We start from the raw sequence: 19,155 nt of genomic DNA on the forward strand, positions 1-19,155 counted from the left end.
CTCCTTATTTTCACTGAAGAGGTGCTAATACAGTTGCCCACGTTATTCTTCATTTTCGCTGCAATCATCCCAGCATGTACTCCTCGCTAATGTGTGCTCGAAACTCAGTTTTTTTCAACGAACAAACAAACAACAACAAACACAAGCACAAGCAAACAAACAATTCCCACCCACTTGATCCCCAGGGGGCCGCCCTATCCTATCCTATCCTATCTGTTCTTGCATCCACGCTTTTCCTACTAAGCTTTTCCCCCATATGGTGTAGCAAAACTCAGCGCCTTCACCTTGCCGCTTCCGTAACCAATTAAAAACGCCGGCTCACCCCATTGCTGCTGCTGCATTGCCGTTACAGACCCAAGATTGGCTTGACAACTACCATCAACAATAACCGCATGGTGCGTCACACTAACGATGTTACCGTGTGTGACCCCATCAGGCGGCAGACGGACTGCCCGCCACAGCGAAATACTGCCATCCTCATGCCCAGTTAGCAAAAGCTGCGTGCCGTATGCCCACTCCAATGTATTGTACGGAGTCACAGCAGTTATAGCCGCGGTGCATGATCCATCAAAACTGTGCACTGCTCCATGCAACTTTCCATTGCCCTGCATTGGTGTTTTAGTACCCTCCGTCGCAGAGAGAGAACCAACTCCGTAGCGATCACCGTTAGAATCGAATATTAACAAATGACGTCGTGTAACCACAATAGTGTTTGAAGTCAGAGGGTCGATTACGGAAGCTACCACACGTGAGTCATCTTCATCAACAAAAAGGTGACCAAGGGCGTGCACCACGTTAAGGCGGTGTAACATTACGACCCGTTCCTGCTGGACACACCAAACAATAGGGGCGTCATTTCCACTAACTGTGAAGCTAACCATTCGGCCGTACTTCGTGTCAATAGTGAGTCCTGCAATGGCGTGCATGTGATGACACAGCGTTGAGCTCAATGTCAACACTCCACTGTCCATGCTAGGCCTGAGACAATATATTGTGCCAGTTGTGGAACCAACAGCCACCAAAGTCTCCCGACAACATACGCAGGTACAGCTTATATTCGCGGACGGCTCCAGTAGAGTTGAGTATCGCATTGTTGAAAGAAGATCTCCACCTTTCAGGTCAATGTATATCATAGTATCTGCACCTAAGTCGAAGCAAATTAGATAATCTTCGTCATCCACAGGTATGAGGTACCTATAGCAACAAGCTATTTCTCCGCTACGCGTGGTGGCGAAACCAACGACAGGCTCCCGCTGAGTGTTGCAGAATGCCACAGCAGCGACTGGGAGTGTCATTAGGCTTCCTGGAGTGAGGTCCTTCAGGGTGAACCTTGACTGGCGCCCAGCAGCAACAAACTCCATCATCAAGTGTACTTTCGGGCTAGGGTCTCGAGCACCATGCAACTTTGAAGTTACTGTTCGCAAGGCAAAACTGCTGGTGGATGCAATAGAGTTGTTGCAAGCAAAAGAGGAGTTACTACCAGCAGTGTTCGTGCTGTTCTTGTAGCGATGGTCACCCTTCTTTGCGGTGCTGGAGGTACTCACGACTGTGAAAATGCCACTACTCAAGCTCGCAGTGGGATTACTTTCACTTAACCCGCTGACGAGCAGGTGCAAGTCGCTTTGTGGGGGATGGTGCTCCTGGAACAACTGCATGGGCGTTTGTCCGAAGTTGTCAACCTCCGCAACAATTACGTCGATGTCACGTGAGTTTTGGCTTTCTTTCAGCGCCTTCACAACCTCTTCACCGTACGTCATGCGCTGAAAGACGTTATGGCAGTCCACCGCCAGCTTTCCTCGCCGACAAACACCGAAAACAAGATCGATCCAATGGTGGATTGAGTGCGCAACGCGGTCGCTCTCCAGTATGTACCGCATCACCGCAGTGAAAACTTGTGCAGAGTCCTTTGCCCACGGCGGAAGCTTCACATCATCCACGGCAGTCCCGTCGGACTTTGTACCAAAGTTACAACGATTCATATTCACGAGGAACGAGCCGTCCAAAAAGAACTCAGGAGTTAGCTCCTTACAATCCGCCGGCCCATTAACACACGATTGGAATGAACCATCGATCGTGTCAAATAGGCGAGAAGCAACATCGAAATCCCCTCCCTGAAAGATACGAGCAAATGTTGTAAAGGGCTCCATGCGAATGAGATAATAAAGTACCCCACCGCTGGTGGAGTAATGCGTACCGTGGTGAAAGGGCTGCGTTAGTTCCATTGCGGCAACACCGCCATCGCCAAGTTGTTGTGCTACCTCCGTCATTTGTTGGTATAAATCCTCTACACTTCTGCGCCGCTCCTTCGTTTGTGCCCCCATTGGTCGGGACAAGTCACGATACGTCGAATCCGAGCCGAGATCAAGTGTAGAGGATCTGTAGTCCGCAATAACCCAAGGGAAGATGGGGTATTGGTTGTAGTCGAGAATTGTACGGCCTGCGGCGCGGTTGAGGAAAAATAGGTACTCGAACGTAGAAACAGACCTCCCACCCCAACCTGCCAGCATGTTGCGCATATTTGAGATACGTTTGCCATGGTCGTGAATGGTACACCGTTGTGTGCCGATGACTTCCTGTAGCACCTCAAGAAACTCGTCGCGGGCACGAGTGTTCATCGACTGTCGTGGATCCACGAGCGAAAGCATGAGCCCGTCACTGTACATAACGTCGAGAAAAATGGCAGTGTCCTGGTGCATGTAGAGTCCTACTCGTATGCTTCGAATGTTTCTAACTGGGTAACACCAGTAGAGACTTTTGCACGGATGTCCTGTTGCTTGCCTAACGGATTGAGCCACTTTCGTGCCATCTTCGTGCTCTTCGTGTTCTCGCCGCCGCCGTCCCTTAGTTCCCCCATCTGTGAGGAACCGTTGCAGTTTGTTCGTCATAGATACTGCAAAACCTCGTGTGGTATTGTGAGACCGCTGCTTTTGACCCTTCTGCACACCTCCTTCGCCCCCACGTGAGGAGGCGTTCACTTCATCAGTTTCCTCATCGCAGTCTCCGCCAAGGTTATTGCCGCCGTTGCCCTCATAGTCGTACAGGAACACATCGCCCTTTTCAGTAATGCGCGAGAAGCAAAAAACCTTCACTGCCACATTTGTCACTAGAATGAGACACGGCGCCACATGTATGCCGTTGACACGGAACCCATTACTGATGTAACGCAACACCTCATTCGGTTCTAGGAGATTCTGCAGAAGAACCGCAGCGGAGGACGTTACCTTGCATCGTGGATCAATGAAAGGAACTGAACCGCAATCCACATACGGGCGACACCGAACCGCGACAGGTGGGATAAGGGCAGAAATGTGACAGACCTGCGGCTCGCAGCTGCTGGTGTTGAGTATAGTGATGTGATCCTCGGCAGAGACACCCTTCATATCATCTGATTCGGCATTCGCAAAAAATGTACTCGCAGTCAATATTGTGGACCGCTTGTGCCTAGAATCGATACGAAAAGCTTCACTCAAATGAGAGTCACCACGACTAAGTGAACTACGCGGCACTGCTAGCCAGTGTAGCTGTGCAGGTTGTAAGCGTGCAATGGAACCGACTCGTGAAGAGAACCGCCCATTATATGCCTGCACCAATACTGCGACACTATACCCATTCGACAATTTCGCGGTAGAATTGTAGCTCTCGTTGAACAAGCGCATCTGGTTAACATAAAATGACCGTTTCTTCAAAAAATGATTCACTGCTAACTCCACTTTCATTTTAAGCCGCCCCGACATAACCGCCTTCAGTTTGGAAGTATTACTACTAATGTAAACGTCGAACGCCACGATAGCATTCGTCTCATCTTGCGAAAGTAATGCAGACACAAAGCCTTCGTAGATCGAGACTCGTGAAGCAAGTGAGTTCACGGTGACAGCTTTCTTTAGGTCCTTGCTTCCTTGGTAAACGAGTGCGATGCGCCGAAGGCACAATGTGATGACCTCTTTGCGCTTTCTGCTGTCCGGGTTCATTGTGTCCTTGGATGATGGATCGTCGTAAACGCGCATCAAACTTCCGATCAAGCACGCCATCAACGGTTTCATAGGCCACGGTGAGTCTAGTACATGGGTAAGCATAGTGTGTATCAGCCCCATCTCCTCTAGACTCATTTCACTTACCGGCTTTCGATTAATGGCCGCGACACAAATCTTAACTATCTGCAGGCGAATTTCCAGCAAGTCTGAAAGATTCCAAGACACCCTCGCATACAGCAGGAGACGCACAAAGTATGGGGCAATGGTTGAGAGCTCAACTACATGAAAGGAGAGAAGATCCACCAGAAGATCATTGAAGGCACAGACATTGAAAGCGAATATATTCGAAATGATGCCCGCGTACGCTATGCCTCCATTCATTTCATTTTCCACGGGAACGCTGGCCGCGCACTCGTCGACCCTCTGCCCATTGTCAGCAAGCGACTCAGTTGATCTTGACAATGGTAACGATGACTTCATCCGCCCACCCGTTTCGGGGGGCAGCTGTAGTGCAGATTGCGTCTTGGGGCTTTTGCGTGTGGCGACCAGCTCCAGCACCTGATGCATGAAAAAATTGATGAGCACTGATGCCCCTTCTTCCTCGTTTGCCATGGTACCGGTGATTAGTATCAGCTGGAAAAGTAGATAACCGCAAGCACCATAAGAATAAGGATTAGCCGGCGCTGTCCTCGCGGGCATCGCTTGCAGCGACGATGCAACGATGTTGCTCAAAATGTCTACGGCAGGTTCCAGCAGAGAAGCAAGGGAATGCGATTGAAGGACATCCGGCCTCACAACAGATCCTATCGTCTCCGCCAATAGCAAATCCTCATTCCCTTCTTCCTCTTCCAGTTCACACCCATCCCTCTCCTCGAAGCCAGCAAAACCCCTTGCAAACGGAGAAAAGCGTGTTTTTCTGATATCCAGCGACCGCACACTCTCAAAAGGATCGCTAATAAGCGTAGGCAGAGCGGCGTCACTTCTTTCAAGTGTTGATACTACGGTTCCGGACTGAGGCACATCATCGTGAGTATGAGTAGACTCAGATAACTCAGGAAGGTTTGTCAAAGGCAACGAAGGTGACATGTGGCACGGTAGAGCCACGTTCTCGACCTCACCGATACCGCTGAGCACATTCTCCTGGGGTGTTGGGGGCACTTTCCTTATTCCGCTTTCCATGGAAGAAGATGACCTGCAGCACTTGCCATTCTGCGTTTGGCAATCGTCTCCCTCGACAGATTCCTCGTATGCATCATCTTCATAAGCGTTGTCTTCGCTATCAGCGTACAGTGGTGTTTTCAAATCAAGAATGCCAAAAATACTGTCTGCAGCAGAACCCTTCTTTCCATCGGTATCCACTTCCTGTTTTTGTAATGCCGAAGTTTCCACGGCCCCCCTTAACCTCATTATCTCCCGGCAGCCGAAGTCGTGCATGGCGGATGCGAGCTCCCCACTTTTTGCCATTACATCCTCCTTCCGCAGAAACGATCCGAAAAATGCAAGCGTCGCCACCTGAAACGGAGATCGCGTCATGAGAGCAAAAGCATTTGGTTGCATAGATATCTGCAACAATGTTTTCAGTATAAATAGTGTTCCACACATTTCCTCCTTTTGGGCTCTTCCTCTTGCTCCTCCTCCGTCGATCAGAAGGAAAGGGATGTCATTTCTGAGCAGTCGTGCGTACCGTGAACGCTGCACGCGGCGCCAAATGTAAGTGGCGATGCCAACAACAATGAACGATGGTCGATGCCACAAACTCCTTGTCACTACCGGCAAAGAGGAATCCTTTGCCTGCGCCCAATGCTCGCTTGCACTTCCCGCAGCTTCTGGAAGATGTGTGTTACTCGAATCCCTTGAAAGCGTGGGGTTCCACCAGAGCGACGAGCAAGCGTCAGGGACAGCACCTGTTGGGCGATGCGATAGTCGTTTCACATAAATGCCCAACATCAACCGCGAGCACACCACGGCAAGGTGAAGGTACTTAAACAGTCGAAAGGAGCGAAGGAGGCGACGGCCCCCCACCTGTGATATAGGCCCCGGACGAAAGAGAAGGGGTCGTGTCAACGACGCACTCAAATGAAGCATTAGCAACCTGAAGAAAATTGGAGTTACGACCGTGTCAGAATCGTGTAATGACGAACCCAGGGCGCTATCCAGCTGCAAATGCAGGGACTTGCTTGAGTGGAGTAAGTCCAAGAATCCATCGGCTCCCACGCTATGACCAAGAAGTAAAAGTAAAAGGTCCTCGCTGAAACTGTGTGGCTCCAGGGCGGTGGCTACGGTGGCTGGGTGTTGCATTACTTCCGCACGGAGCTCCTCGTTGAGCCGCAGCGCCCCAAGGAAGAGGTGTGTAGCGTACACAACGCAGGTAGTTTCTGCAAAGCGCGATACACATACGACGAACCAGTTGAGGTCCACGAGACGCGAAAAGACGGAAAGGAATGCGTCACTCACGCGACTACACTCAATGAGGCACCTCAGAATTGCTAGAGAGACGTTGTAGGCTGTTTTATGTGACGCTTGAATTTGTGTAAAGCGAGCTCGCGGAAGTTTCAACCGCTGCTTTTGTTTGCTCTGCGCATCCACCTCTGCAGGTGTAAGGACGGCTGCTGCTGTCATGAATGAACTCACCAGGTTGGTTTCAAAGCCACACGCGATGATGATGTGCTTTAAATTAGAAATCACACGATTCAGGACGGTGAAGGGGAGCGACAGCCGGCTGTAAGACAAACTGTTGAGTATACCATCCACAAAGCGAAATGGGCGTATGTACTGCACGTTGTGATCAGCAAAACGGCAAGAGAAGACGTCAAACATTTTCCCCACGCGCTCTGTTACGTGCATAGCGCTTTCGAGTGGCATCGCAGCGAGCAGCTCCATGTCTCCCAGTAAATGGTCAAAGACAAGACGATTTATAATAAAGGGATGAAATTCGTTGCCTGCCCGCACTTCCGCGGTAGCAAGATGCACCAGACTATCACAGACTGCTGGTGTGATTAGATGAGCTGAGCGACGAAGATAATAATGCAGCATCGCGTAAGTGCGGAAGTCAGTTGCACTAGCATTTGCCGTGCAGCGCAAGGTTGTGCACAGGAGTGATGTATTTCGTTCAAGCTCAGCCGAGTCCTTTGATTTCCCTATCCAACGCAGTAAGTGCATAAGTCCACCTCGGTTACTGAAGAAACTCTTGTAATCGATCCAACAACGCGGTGGCTGAACGCATCCTCCAATTGCTTTAGCAGTGATCATAGAACAACCCTCCGCGCTACGGAACAATGTGTTCAAGAGCACTTGGCCGTCATCTACTTCGCATGGGCTGAAGTGCGCAACGCAATCCCCAACAGGGGAGACACTTCGTGACCCTGAAATCTCCCTTGGCACTTCACAGGGAAGGAGTTTACACACGCCTGCTTCATGACTCCTGCCAGCCAAGTGAGCTTCCACTTGGGGGGTTATAAGTTCTTCCTCCCACAAACTTATGTTTCCAATAGAATAGAGGGCGTTGGGCACTACCGTGTTGACGAGGCCAATGTGAATCAAAGCCTGCGACCCTGAGTGGAAGTAAGGCAGCGAACACGTACCGATCTTCACAGCGTTGAAGTACACACTGACAGTGTGAGCAACACTCATCACGATATGAAAATGTACCCACTCTCTGGGGGCAAGTCCCTTCAGCATTCCGGGTTCGCTCAACTGCACCGTTTTACCAGCGTACTCAATATGCACGCTCTCGCCCCCCAATAGAAATACGCATGTTGGTGAGCGCAGCGTCCCGTCAATTCCCACGAATTGAAAAATATTTACCCGAGGGTATATTTCTTCAAAGCGAAAACATGAAGCCATGGAGAACCCCTTCTTTGGCCACTCCCCCACAGTAATGACCACACCACCAGACCAACTGAACCGCATTTCACTACGCTCCGAAGCATTTGACAAAATAGGCGTCCAAAACGCCTTCAAATCTTCCGCATCACCGGAAGAAACTAGTGGCAACCGCTGCTCCGCTGAGGTGGCATCAAGCTCAAGGTATGGCACTAGTGACGCGTGCCCCATCTCTATTGCCCAGTCCAACAAAGCATCGCAGCGCACAACTGCGGTGGCCCGTAACACGTCCCGCACAGCGCGGAGTACATCATTTTCCAACTCCGAGGCATGCACATGCATATGGCGTAGCAGAGGTGGGAGCAACTCCATGAACACGGGTTTCCTTAGGCAGCAGTTCGGGTGAGGTAGTGACAACTGGCCGTAAGTATTTAACTTAGATGAGGCATTTCCAGCACTGTCATAGGTCGACATTGCCGCATCGAGAACTGCCTGCACGATGAATACGATGTGCTCCACGCTCTTAATGGAAGCAAGACTGCTGGAGAATACTTGTGCCAGGTTTGTATTTGAAAGGTGAGCGCCGAGACCGTAGACGGGCTCAGCTACTGATAGGAAGCAGAACAGTTGGCGAATGAGTTGCTTGAACTGTTTCAATTGATTGGATATCTTCAGCACGCGCTCCATCACTACTATCACGGCATCAACACAATTGAATTTAAATAGCCACACCTGCCGTTCGTATTTGGCAGCAGCGGCAAGCCCGTCTGAGGTCAGCTGACTGGAAAGGAATGAAAGTAGGTCCAACAGTAGGGCGGGTGACGCCCCGCGAATAAGCTCCTCGAGAACTACATAAACCTCACTATGTGAAAGGCTACAAGAGAGGGATGCTGATCCTAATCTGGTCAACAGCTCACCCTTGGCTGACACAAGGTTGAGCAACATTTCCAATTCCCTCGCAGAAAGGAAGCGTGGATTCCTCTGTAGGAGAAGCGCCAACACGCCACGTAAGTGGACAACAATATCATCGCTCTCTTCCAGTTGCTGGTTCCCAGAAAGACTGACCAGTTCATCTTTTCCGGAGCTGCTCGCACTCACACCACCATCATCCGCACCACTTCTATGTTCCCTCACTAATGTCTGCTGAATAATTGATGTCTCACCGTCGTCCAAGATGTTTCGCAGAAGTTCCGGAAGAACCTCCTGCGAGCGTTTGATATTTGCTTCGTCGACGTTGAGTGCCAGAACGGTGTACCACAGAGCGGTAGCTTGGGACATTAAGCGCCGTGACAACTCCCTTTCCTCGTTGGATTCCATGGTGTCAAGATGTTTTAATAATAAGGGCGGGAGCTCTATGATGTCCGCGACGTCACAAGGACGCGGTTGCACGCGAAGTTTACCGTACAAGTGCAACAGTGCCGCGGTGACACGGTGTAACAATGTTAAGAGCACCAGTCTCTCTTCAGCCTCCATCGGTGTAGAAGTGGACTGCGACCGTCGTACACATTTGAGTGACAATGAGAGAATGCACTGAACTACATAATGACCTTCCACCGCAACAAAGGCATCCTTGCTTCTCATTGTTATTTGTATTAGAGACTCCACAATATGCTCCGTCAATGAAGTCGACATGATGGCAGTCTCGAGTGCGCCCTTGAGTACTTGTGTGATGCTGCTAGTTATGGTGATGAATGGTTTATTATTGTACCACCACGTGCTGTCCAACTCTGATCCTAGTTGTGAATTTTGCAAAGATTCTTCAGCACCACTGTTCCCCAAGAGACCCCCGAGTGAATCATCACATGCGTCGCCATAAGATTTCGCCCAGAAAACGGATGGAGTACATTGAAGCGTGACAACCCTAAACAATGTCGGATCTGCGCTTAGTAACTCAGCGCAGTTCTCTAAGAGCTGCTTCAGACTTCCAGCCATATCATGCTTCAGTTGGTGCCGCAAAAATGCATCGCGACGCGCGCCAAGGGTTGTGGACGAGCTGCAACCTTTAGTAGAATGCAGCAACTTACACAGCCCTCTCCAAGCAGAAATTACATTCTCGTACATAGCGATCCGCACTTCCGGAGGTGCATTCACCGGCAAACCGTCTTTCCTTTCTGGCATGAGGGAGCGAGCGCTCAGTTCAATAATGAGACAGAGCGCTGTGATAACTGTGGGACTCTCGTATCCGGCTGCCATTTCCACAACGATAAGCGCAACCTCCAGTGCCTTTCTGTTGAGTTCATCGTACACATTGCCACGACCCCTGGTGAGCAAATCAACCAACTCACCTTTCCCCAACCTCTCCAGTGACTCAGTATTTTGAAAAATCACAGGGAGTGCAAGAGATGGATCAGTTGGGGCTATTGAAACAGATGAAGTCAACATACCATTATCGTCCTGCAATGGCTTGTCATCGTACACATGTGGACGGATGAGCGAGTTGTGAGCAATACGAATACGGAGCCCATGAATCAAGTTGACAACAAGCGGCTTCGGCTCCGTATGCATGAGAGCACGAGCGCAATCAGCGCTAGTCATGGAGCATTCCTCCAATATACCTAAAATCTCACGCACGGTACAAACTAAAGATGAAGCAAGACCCGTCTGTTTCGCGTATGCGCGCTGCGCGGCACTGCAGAAATCCTGAAACACAGCTGTCATCCACCGGAAATGTTGTTGATTAATCAATATGTCGTGCATGTGAATGCAAAGGTCATTTCCCGCATCGCTGTCGCCGTTCATTAATTTGGTACATCTGCTGGGCGTGCAAAACGCCCCGATGAAAGATAGCACATGATCATTTCCAAGTGATGTTACTCTCTCGAGCAATGTCGCAGAGGAGCTACTGCTCCCATCATTAGTTAACCTTTGAGACGCGTAATTCAGTAGTCCCTCGCACAATCGATACAGTAAGCAGCATGCATCGCCAGAAACCTGTGAGAGGTGTTGCAACTTATTCTCCCGCATGATGCGCCATAATAGAGTTGCTGCTTCCTTCCAACCATTTCGTTCTTCCATTGAAATACCCGCAGCTGATGAGACTGTGCCTGACGAGGAGGTTTTATCATGCGAAGATTTCATCTCCTGCTCACGCCGACGACTATCTGCAACCTCTAACACACTAGCGGCGCTTTTGAAGAACTTCTGCGCTGTGGAGAGATCAACATCGCAACCATTATCCATTCCTCCGAAAACTTCTCCTTATTTTCACTTTTATTTGCTTTCTCACCAGAATGAAAATATTATTCGATTTTCGTTTTATGTCGTTGTTCTATTTCTTTGCTTCCCGTCCAAATTCACTGTTTAGACGTACCAACGACTACTATACTAATTAATGTATTACTCCAACCTTCCTTCACTCGGCCCCAAACCTATATATATATATATATATATAATTTTTTTTTTGAGGTGTGACGGATATTTTTATTATCCTCTCCTTGCCTTTTTCCGTCTTGGATTTGGAGCCCTGCCAATATTTCGCCGCTACAACAACAACAACGTCACGAGTTCTCTTCTTTTTTTTTGTTGTTGTCTCCTCACCCTTTCCTTCCCCGTTTCTTCAACTATATTTTACAAATACAAATATGTATTTGTTGCTTTCGTTTTTGAGAGTCGTGCTTAATATATATATATATATGTATATCTTCACGCACAAGGAGCAACGCCGTGCAAATCACTGCAGGTTCACTACGACTTTGCGGCAATACGTGTGGAATGAATTCCCTTTTCCTTTTCTCTGCCGCATCTTTTGTGGTAAATGAAGTATAATTTATTATCGTATCGTATCAGCATTACGCACATGTGCGTGTATGTGTATATGTATGTGTAATACAACAGAAAACAAAGAAGCGGAAAGAAGAGTAATATTTTTTTAAAAGGGCAAAGTGGTAAAAAAGCATCGAGGAAAATGTGAGAGAACAACTTTTTATTTTTTATTTTTTATCTTTGAAATGAGGGGGGGGAAAGTTGAGAAGAAGACAAATAACACGATTGAACATGACAGTTAATGAAGCGGCAGTGACGCCTGCAGCACAGAATTAAATGGAAAATGAAATGAAATAATAAAAAAAAGTTGCATGAACACCTCCCCTCACCTCCTCTTCTTTCTACTTCCTTCTTTTTATATTATTATTATTATTTATCCCTCCCTTCTTGCAGAGACTGTAAACAATACTGGATGAATTTCATTTTATTTTTTTTTAAATTTCCCTTTCCCTTTTCTTTTTTCCTCATTTTGAATTTAAATTCTCTTCATTGAAAACTTGTACAAACCCGTATAAATAAATACACACAAACACACAGTTATAAATAACTAAATATAATTAATATATTTATATATTTGCATATTGGGAATTATAAACTTACTCGCATTGAATCCATCATCGTCCCGATGTTGCGAAGATACGAAGCAAAAAAAAAAGGAAAGAAAAAAAGAAAGACAGGGAAGACAAACAAACACACACAAATAGAGAGAAAGAGAAAGAGAAATAAAGAGGTACGGTCATGCACGGGTAGATGATAAATAATAATAATAATGATATTAACAAAAAAAAACAATTATGATGGTAATAACAATAATAGTACAAGATCAACAATATATGTACATATACAAATATATAAATATATATAAGCAAATAAGCAAGGGAAGGAGAAAGAGGAAGAGAAAGAGGGTAAAAGACAGAAAAATAGGGGGGGGGAGAAAATGAAAATCGAAAATCATAAAAGAGGAAGAGGGGAGGAGGGGGGAAGAAAAAAGAAAAAAGAAAAGGACTCACACGATTCGAGCCAAGGGGAGTGACAAGTAAAAAAAAAAGAGGGAAAGCTGATGTACAAACAAATCAAATACACTACAGAAGCCACCCATACAAAAAAAACAAACGAGGGTTAATACAAGCGTAAAACTGAATTAAACTAAATAATGAAATGAATGGAAGAACATTTAGATAATACACAGAAAATGAACAGCAGGAGGTGAGAAAAAAAAAAGTTAAAAAGAGAAAATTTTTAAAAAAGATGAGTCACTGGAGTTGGAAATAATATAAATGCGGGTTCATCACTCACATTACCTCTCTCTTCTTTTCATCATGCCTTGCATGCACTTAATGCTGCTGCGTCTCTCACGCAAACAAATCTGCGTTACAAAACCGTGGATTCTTTCTTTTTTTAAAAAAAAATTTATTATTTCTCCCCTTTTATATTGAATCCCAAACGGTACGGTGGCAAGTGCCCCAAAACAGTTCTTCACCTTCACTTATACAAACTTATACAAAATGTTACGTATAAATGAATATACAAATCAAAGAAACAACAACAACAACAACAACAACAACAACAACAACAACAACAACAACAACCCTTACTTTCACTTTACTTGTGCTCTCTTGCATTTTCATTATTCGTTCGATCATTCTTTTGGTTTTATTATTTGCCTCAAACCTACGCTAATTCTACTCTTATCTCTCTATTTTTTTTTCTTTACTTTTGCATCACAGTTGTGTGCGCAACGCAAGGGCGGAACAAATTCACATTTTTCTCCTCCTCTCTCTATCTCTCTCTTTTTTTCCCCCTTTCCTTCACCTGTTGTTATAATAAACAAAAATAAATGGTAGGTAACTATAGAAATATATATATATATATAATTATAGTAATAATGATAATACAGTGAAAGTTCGTTACAATTTCAAATAAGCGAAAACAACAGCAACAGCAACAAAACAGGCAACAAACACACACACGAAAAATTGAAAAATTAAGTAACGGAGATTTAAAACAAGAACAAAAAAAACAACTGGATGCCACCGCTCATGAGCAGAAGGCCACAGAAAATTGTTACGCAACTTGAATAAAATGATCGAACAAAAAAGTGAGAAGGTAACAAAAAAAAAAGAAAAAAGAAAGAAGAGAAAATTTATCTCCTCTGAAGCTCCATCCGACAAATTGATGAAACACAAGTACAAACGGCAGAAGACGCGGAAGAGCAGCCGGAAATTGGCATTTGACGAGTAATTTATTTTTCTTTAAAAAAAAAGCAAAATCAAAACACCTTCACAAATAAAAATGAAATGAATAGATAAACGAATATTTATATGTTTTAATTATATACCATGATTGATTTTTTATGTGGCTACTCAATTGCTCAATCTATTTTCCCTCTCCCTCTCTCCTTTTGTTTTGTTTTGTTTTCTTTTTTCTTTTCATTTCTTTTCCACTGTGCAGTAATAAAAATATTTGAACATTTAAGAAAAAAAAAATGCCGACTCGGTTTGGCTTGCACTGCTCTCAACCCTTCGTTCTATTTTTTTCCTTTTTTTTTCCCCCCCTCCCTCTTAGCGTAAACAAACTGGCACCAAAGTTAACTTATTCAGTCTACAAATACAATAATATCATACACTAATTTATTTTTTCATCTTGTCTAATTAGTAAGTCCCCTACTTGTTTTTTTCTTTGTTATCATTATTTGTATACAAACGCCGACTAGGGTAAAAACAAAACAAAACAAAAACAACAGCAAAAAAAATCGACCCCTTGCGCACTCGAATCCGTTTCTTTTGTCTCATTAAAAAAAAAAAAACTGGAAGGCTTCCCCGCGCTGAAATAAAACACGGGAAGCGAACAAGCGAACAGAAGAAGAAAAAAAAAAAAGAAACGGCGTTCATGCGTATTTTTTTTTAAAAAATTTCTTTGACACATTTTATCTTCTGTTGTATACAAGAGTTTACCTACCATTTCTCACCCCTTTGCTTTAACAATTTTCCACCGCAACGTAAATTAGATGTGCTGGGAACCTTTTTTAAAAAAAAAATTATTGAGAGATGATAATTCTCTCCTTTTGTTTCTGTTTCTTTTCGTTTTCCACCCCCTTTCCATTCTCTGTTTTGCCTCCCATACAAACCGCAACACAACAAAAACATGAAACTCGCTCCCTCCCCCCTCCTACAAAAAAGAAAGAGAAAAAGAGGAAAAAAAAAAAGACACAAAAAAAAACAAGAAAAGAAATTGTGATTAAACTTCATCTCTCTCTCCCATCAAATACGTCTGAGTGCTGCCCGCTTCTTCTCCACAGCTTTTTTTGCCGCTGTGGCTGCTGCTGCTGCCGCTGATGATGATAATGATGAGGAAGCCGGTAATTCCCCCAATGTCCCTTTATTGTCTACATTGTTCATATGAAGCGAAAGCCTTAAACCACCTCCACCCACTGCGTTATTGCTGTCATTTTCCTCCTCATCATTACATTTGCCGCTGCTCGTGACCCCGCCGTTTTCTTGAAAGCCATCGACTCCATTAAAAGGCCGTTGGGATTCCATTGGAGCCCTCCCACTTTTTATCGCATGTACTTTTGTCATCATATCTGCCTTGCGCCTGTATGCATCATAATCCTCCATCAGGAGCCGTGCTGCCTCTTCATTTAGCGCACTTTCTGCATTCGGTTCAATAAGAAGACACCGCACAATCGTGAGCACATGCCGCAAACCCAAACTTGGATTCCAGTCCCTTTTGAGTACATTCACACAAATGTCTCCCTTTTCTGCTATGTTGGGATGAAATATTTTGGTCCGGAATACACCCCGTGGTGGCACCTCCGGATATCCCTCATCAAAATGAAACACAACTTGAAATGAGCCGCCAGCGAAGGGAGTTCCTTCAGGTCCAGTGATCTCAAATAACAACTCGCTGAGATCATCAGATCTCACCAACCGAATCCCTTCCGTGGGATTCGAATTAATATCTTGCACTTGTCGCATTATGAGGTGCATGGCAGCCGGTGAAACGGGCATTGCAAATACGTATGTGCGAAATCCTGTAAGTTATATCTGTTAATATTAATATCCTTTAATAACAGCAGTAATAATTGTGGTGATGGTATATATTTTTATTACTATTATTATTACTATTGTTATTGTTAGTATTAATATATTACACTCAAGAGAATATTCACCTATATCGGTTCAAATCTCTTTTTTCTTGTATTGATACTACTTTTTTCTTTTCGCTCAGTTTTTCCTTTCTCTGTTGATTATACCCCTCTTGTGAAGTGTGAGACGGTCAAATAATAATAATAATGCACCCACTCCCCCCCCAAAAAAAAAGCAATAAAAACGAAGTGTCAAAGAAGCAGAAGTAGAGTAGTAGACGATACGGGAAATAAAACCCTGCTGATGAAAGTAAAAAAGAAATATTACTGCTTTAGTATCTAAAGCATATATATATATATATATAGGCGCAAAATAAACATATCATTCACACACAACTCAAATGTACAGATGCAGCCGCGGCGTGAAAAGAGAGCCGGGGGAGTAAGCGATAGTAATACATTGATTACAGAAACATATTTGTATCTGCAGCTCTACCACACTCAGAAATGCAGCAAAAACTAAAAAAAAAAAGGTCAGCACACCGACCGTCACGACTATTTTTGAGCCCTTTTCCTTTTCCCCCCTTTCTCTCTAACATTGTGTGATATGTGAAAGACATTAAATAATAATAATAATAATAATATAAACGTATATTATTTTTAAAACAGTACAAGTGACACCTAATTTTTGCATAGCGCAAAGAATTGAAATAATATTTCTGGTCTTCGTTTGCTTTTCCCCCCCTCTCCGACCATATTTACGACACGCGTGCCTGAGTGTAATATTATCGCTTATGATCAGTCGGTCATCTCGTTGTGGTACGCCGCCCATAGACGTCGCCTAGCGAATAACTGCAATACCATTGAAAAAACAAAACAAAACTTAAGAGAAAAGTTAACAGCATTGTTTAAAGAATAAGCAAAGAGATGTTGCAGCGAAACCCGCAAGTGGTGTTGACGCCTAGCTGAAGCTTAAATGCGGAATATTTCACATGTTATGGGCGCAGCGGTGGCAACTTCGTGAGTTTTGTGGATAAGCTCCCGCGCTGCCTGCCACTCTCCTTGGAGAAAATCGTAAAGGTCGGGTATTAAAAGAAAAAAAAATGTACAAGTGCATGCAGAAGGTGAATGGGAATTGGGATAATTATATGCCGTCACATGAGATAAAATTGAGGAATGGATTGTGCCCATAATAGAACTCTCATCATCCGTCTGTTTTTACACTATTCGTAGCTAAATTTTCTTCTATTTTCTCCTCTCCGTGCCCCTCTTTTCGTTCCGAATTTCTCTCGCTATGTTTCTCGCCGATGGCGAGACAACCTTCTCGGAACTTTCTCATCAAATCAACGTCCCACTCACAAGCTTCTATGATTTCAACTTCCCGTGCATGACAACGCTCCATCAAAGCGAACACAAAAAGGTGTTTCTTGGCTCGCTCCGCGTTCTCTTCCTCTTCAATCGACCGCCGCTTGATCTCTTCTGAAAATAACGCAATATCATCGAGCTCCATCGCGCAGCGTAGAACTGTGCGGCCACGTTCCTCGAAAAGAGCCAACGCATCTCTGTCATTTTGGCATCTCAAAACAAGTTCTCTAAAAAGCGTTACACCTGTTGCACGTCCACACACCAAGCGCCGTGTCATTTCAATACCATACAATTTTGGGTATACATCAACCTGAGATTGCATAAACAGCCATGCATGGACTTGTGCCACTTGTGTAAGCAATTGAAACGACTCCAACTCTACACGAAACAGTGTCTCCATTGTGCTCAACAAGTGGCTAAAAAGTTCTTGCTCAAGAGAAGCATGCTCCTCCATGATCTCGCTGCGTGACTTTTCCTCGCGCTCGTGAAGTTGCTGCAAGCTAACGCGGTAACGCTCCTTGCGCCCCCTTGTCAGGTACACCCAACGCCTGAGATAATTCTTCAATGGGGCACTTCCAAGCAACATGCCTCGATGCACAAAAACAAACAAATCCCAGATGGGTTGGAATGCTTTGTTCTCCTCCTCAAGTACATAACTTCGGTTGATTTCTTCTCTGTAATTTATCGCCTGGAGTCTATTCAGCATCGTGTCTTGCAGTAATTTTTGCACCGGCTCGCCGTATTCACTCTCCTTGTCACAACTATCCACGAGGTGCAACGCGCCCAGGTGTTGAGAAAATAACTTAACAGCTTCAAGGTGTTCCTCATCTACAATCGTTTCGCGAGCGACAAGTTCTTCGCGTATGTATGACAACCGAAGTGTCGCAAGCTCCCGTGGCCCAAGTGACTTCCACTCACCGTTCACAAGTATTGTCCTCCGTTTAAACCTTGCCTCATCCAGCAATGAGGCGTGGTTTGCAAAATCTGCTGACAGACGGCTTGCTCGACCGGGAACAAAAACGCTCGGGCCCCATCCTGAACTTGCAGACGAAGCAACACGTGTCTCTGTAGCATTATCGCTTATATGAATACCATGGTTACAAAATGCATTTCCCCACGGAGATGGGGCCGTAGGGTAATTCACCGGCGGGCCTTGTGTATGAACTGATGTGCAGCCGCCGAAGCTCGTTGGCCGGATGATGGAGCCTCTATTATTGCTATACCGCGTACCAAGTTTTCTTAAAGCATCGCCAACCAAGTAATCAAGGCGTGTTTTCAACGACTTGGACCACAATGGATGCTCACTCACATGAACCACCGTCCGCACGTTATACGTTGGGCGCGTTGATGCCGGTTAAGCGCTAACTTTTCCCAAGATGTAAGCGGCCTGCTGAACTGTCCAAACGGCTCAGTGGGCTGATCCCCATAGCTTTCAGTTGGGCAACTTCGATATGTCATGGTGTAATCACGTAAGCTTTCCCCTTCTACATCACGGCCTTCAGGTGACGAAGTTCCCAGGGGGGGAAGAAATGACGTGTGACTCACGCGAGGAGTCTGTGGGCACTCACCAGGCGGATTCCCATCTCCTTCAGTGTAACTCATTTCTTCTTTTTTACAGATATCGAAATATCAGACACGCAGGTACGCCCTGGTGTATTGAGACAAAGAGCCCACGTAAACAGTGCAAGAAAAAAAAAATAATAATTATAAAGAAAGAAAGGAGGATGCGACTTGAAGCGATAATTCACTCTATCTTCCCCCCCTCTCTCTTCTTTAGAGTATGTTTCTCCCAGAAAGAAACAAAAACCTAGAAATACTCTATGGTAGAGTGAAAGGTGCTTTACTCACCTCTTCCTTCCTTCCTTCCTTTGAACTTTCTTTTCTACTATTGAGTATATTGAAAAATCATAGGTGATGTGACGGGAATATTACAAGCATTTTTTTAAAAAAAATTCATACAGGGATTCAAAAGGAAGGAGACAAGAAAGAAATATGGTCAAGCGCACCTGCAACATGAGGCAGTACAACGGCTCCAGGACAGTTCACCCTTATAATACACACGAACGCAGGTGGAGTGAGGGTTCAACACTCCCTTCTATAACTGCGAGCCTCTCTATTCCAGCTTCACCCACATCAACAGGACAATCT

At 45.3% G+C, this 19,155-nt stretch overlaps 4 protein-coding genes across 4 annotated transcripts; 1 reads left to right on the forward strand and 3 right to left on the reverse strand.

Moving 5' to 3' along the window:
* Nucleotides 1-239: 239 nt before the first annotated feature.
* On the reverse strand, nucleotides 240-10,973 carry TbgDal_II1990 (hypothetical protein, conserved; the record flags this gene model as incomplete). Its single annotated transcript, XM_011773466.1, has 1 exon — nucleotides 240-10,973. One exon carries the CDS (start codon nucleotides 10,971-10,973, stop codon nucleotides 240-242), a length of 10,734 nt encoding a protein of 3,577 aa, XP_011771768.1.
* A 2,087-nt stretch (nucleotides 10,974-13,060) lies between these two features.
* On the forward strand, nucleotides 13,061-13,399 carry TbgDal_II2000 (hypothetical protein, unlikely; the record flags this gene model as incomplete). Its single annotated transcript, XM_011773467.1, has 1 exon — nucleotides 13,061-13,399. One exon carries the CDS (start codon nucleotides 13,061-13,063, stop codon nucleotides 13,397-13,399), a length of 339 nt encoding a protein of 112 aa, XP_011771769.1.
* A 1,416-nt stretch (nucleotides 13,400-14,815) lies between these two features.
* TbgDal_II2010 (ubiquitin-conjugating enzyme, putative) lies at nucleotides 14,816-15,565 on the reverse strand (the record flags this gene model as incomplete). Its single annotated transcript, XM_011773468.1, has 1 exon — nucleotides 14,816-15,565. The coding sequence occupies one exon, from the start codon at nucleotides 15,563-15,565 to the stop codon at nucleotides 14,816-14,818; it is 750 nt and encodes a 249-aa protein (XP_011771770.1).
* A 1,281-nt stretch (nucleotides 15,566-16,846) lies between these two features.
* On the reverse strand, nucleotides 16,847-18,609 carry TbgDal_II2020 (hypothetical protein, conserved; the record flags this gene model as incomplete). The annotated part of the gene is given in 2 exon segments (XM_011773469.1): nucleotides 16,847-18,361; nucleotides 18,364-18,609. Coding segments are annotated over 2 exon segments (1,761 nt in total).
* Between the last annotated feature and the right edge of the window lie 546 nt (nucleotides 18,610-19,155).

This window comes from Trypanosoma brucei, chromosome 2 (assembly GCF_000210295.1).
Source record: "Trypanosoma brucei gambiense DAL972 chromosome 2, complete sequence".
Classification (NCBI taxonomy): Eukaryota; Euglenozoa; class Kinetoplastea; order Trypanosomatida; family Trypanosomatidae; genus Trypanosoma; species Trypanosoma brucei.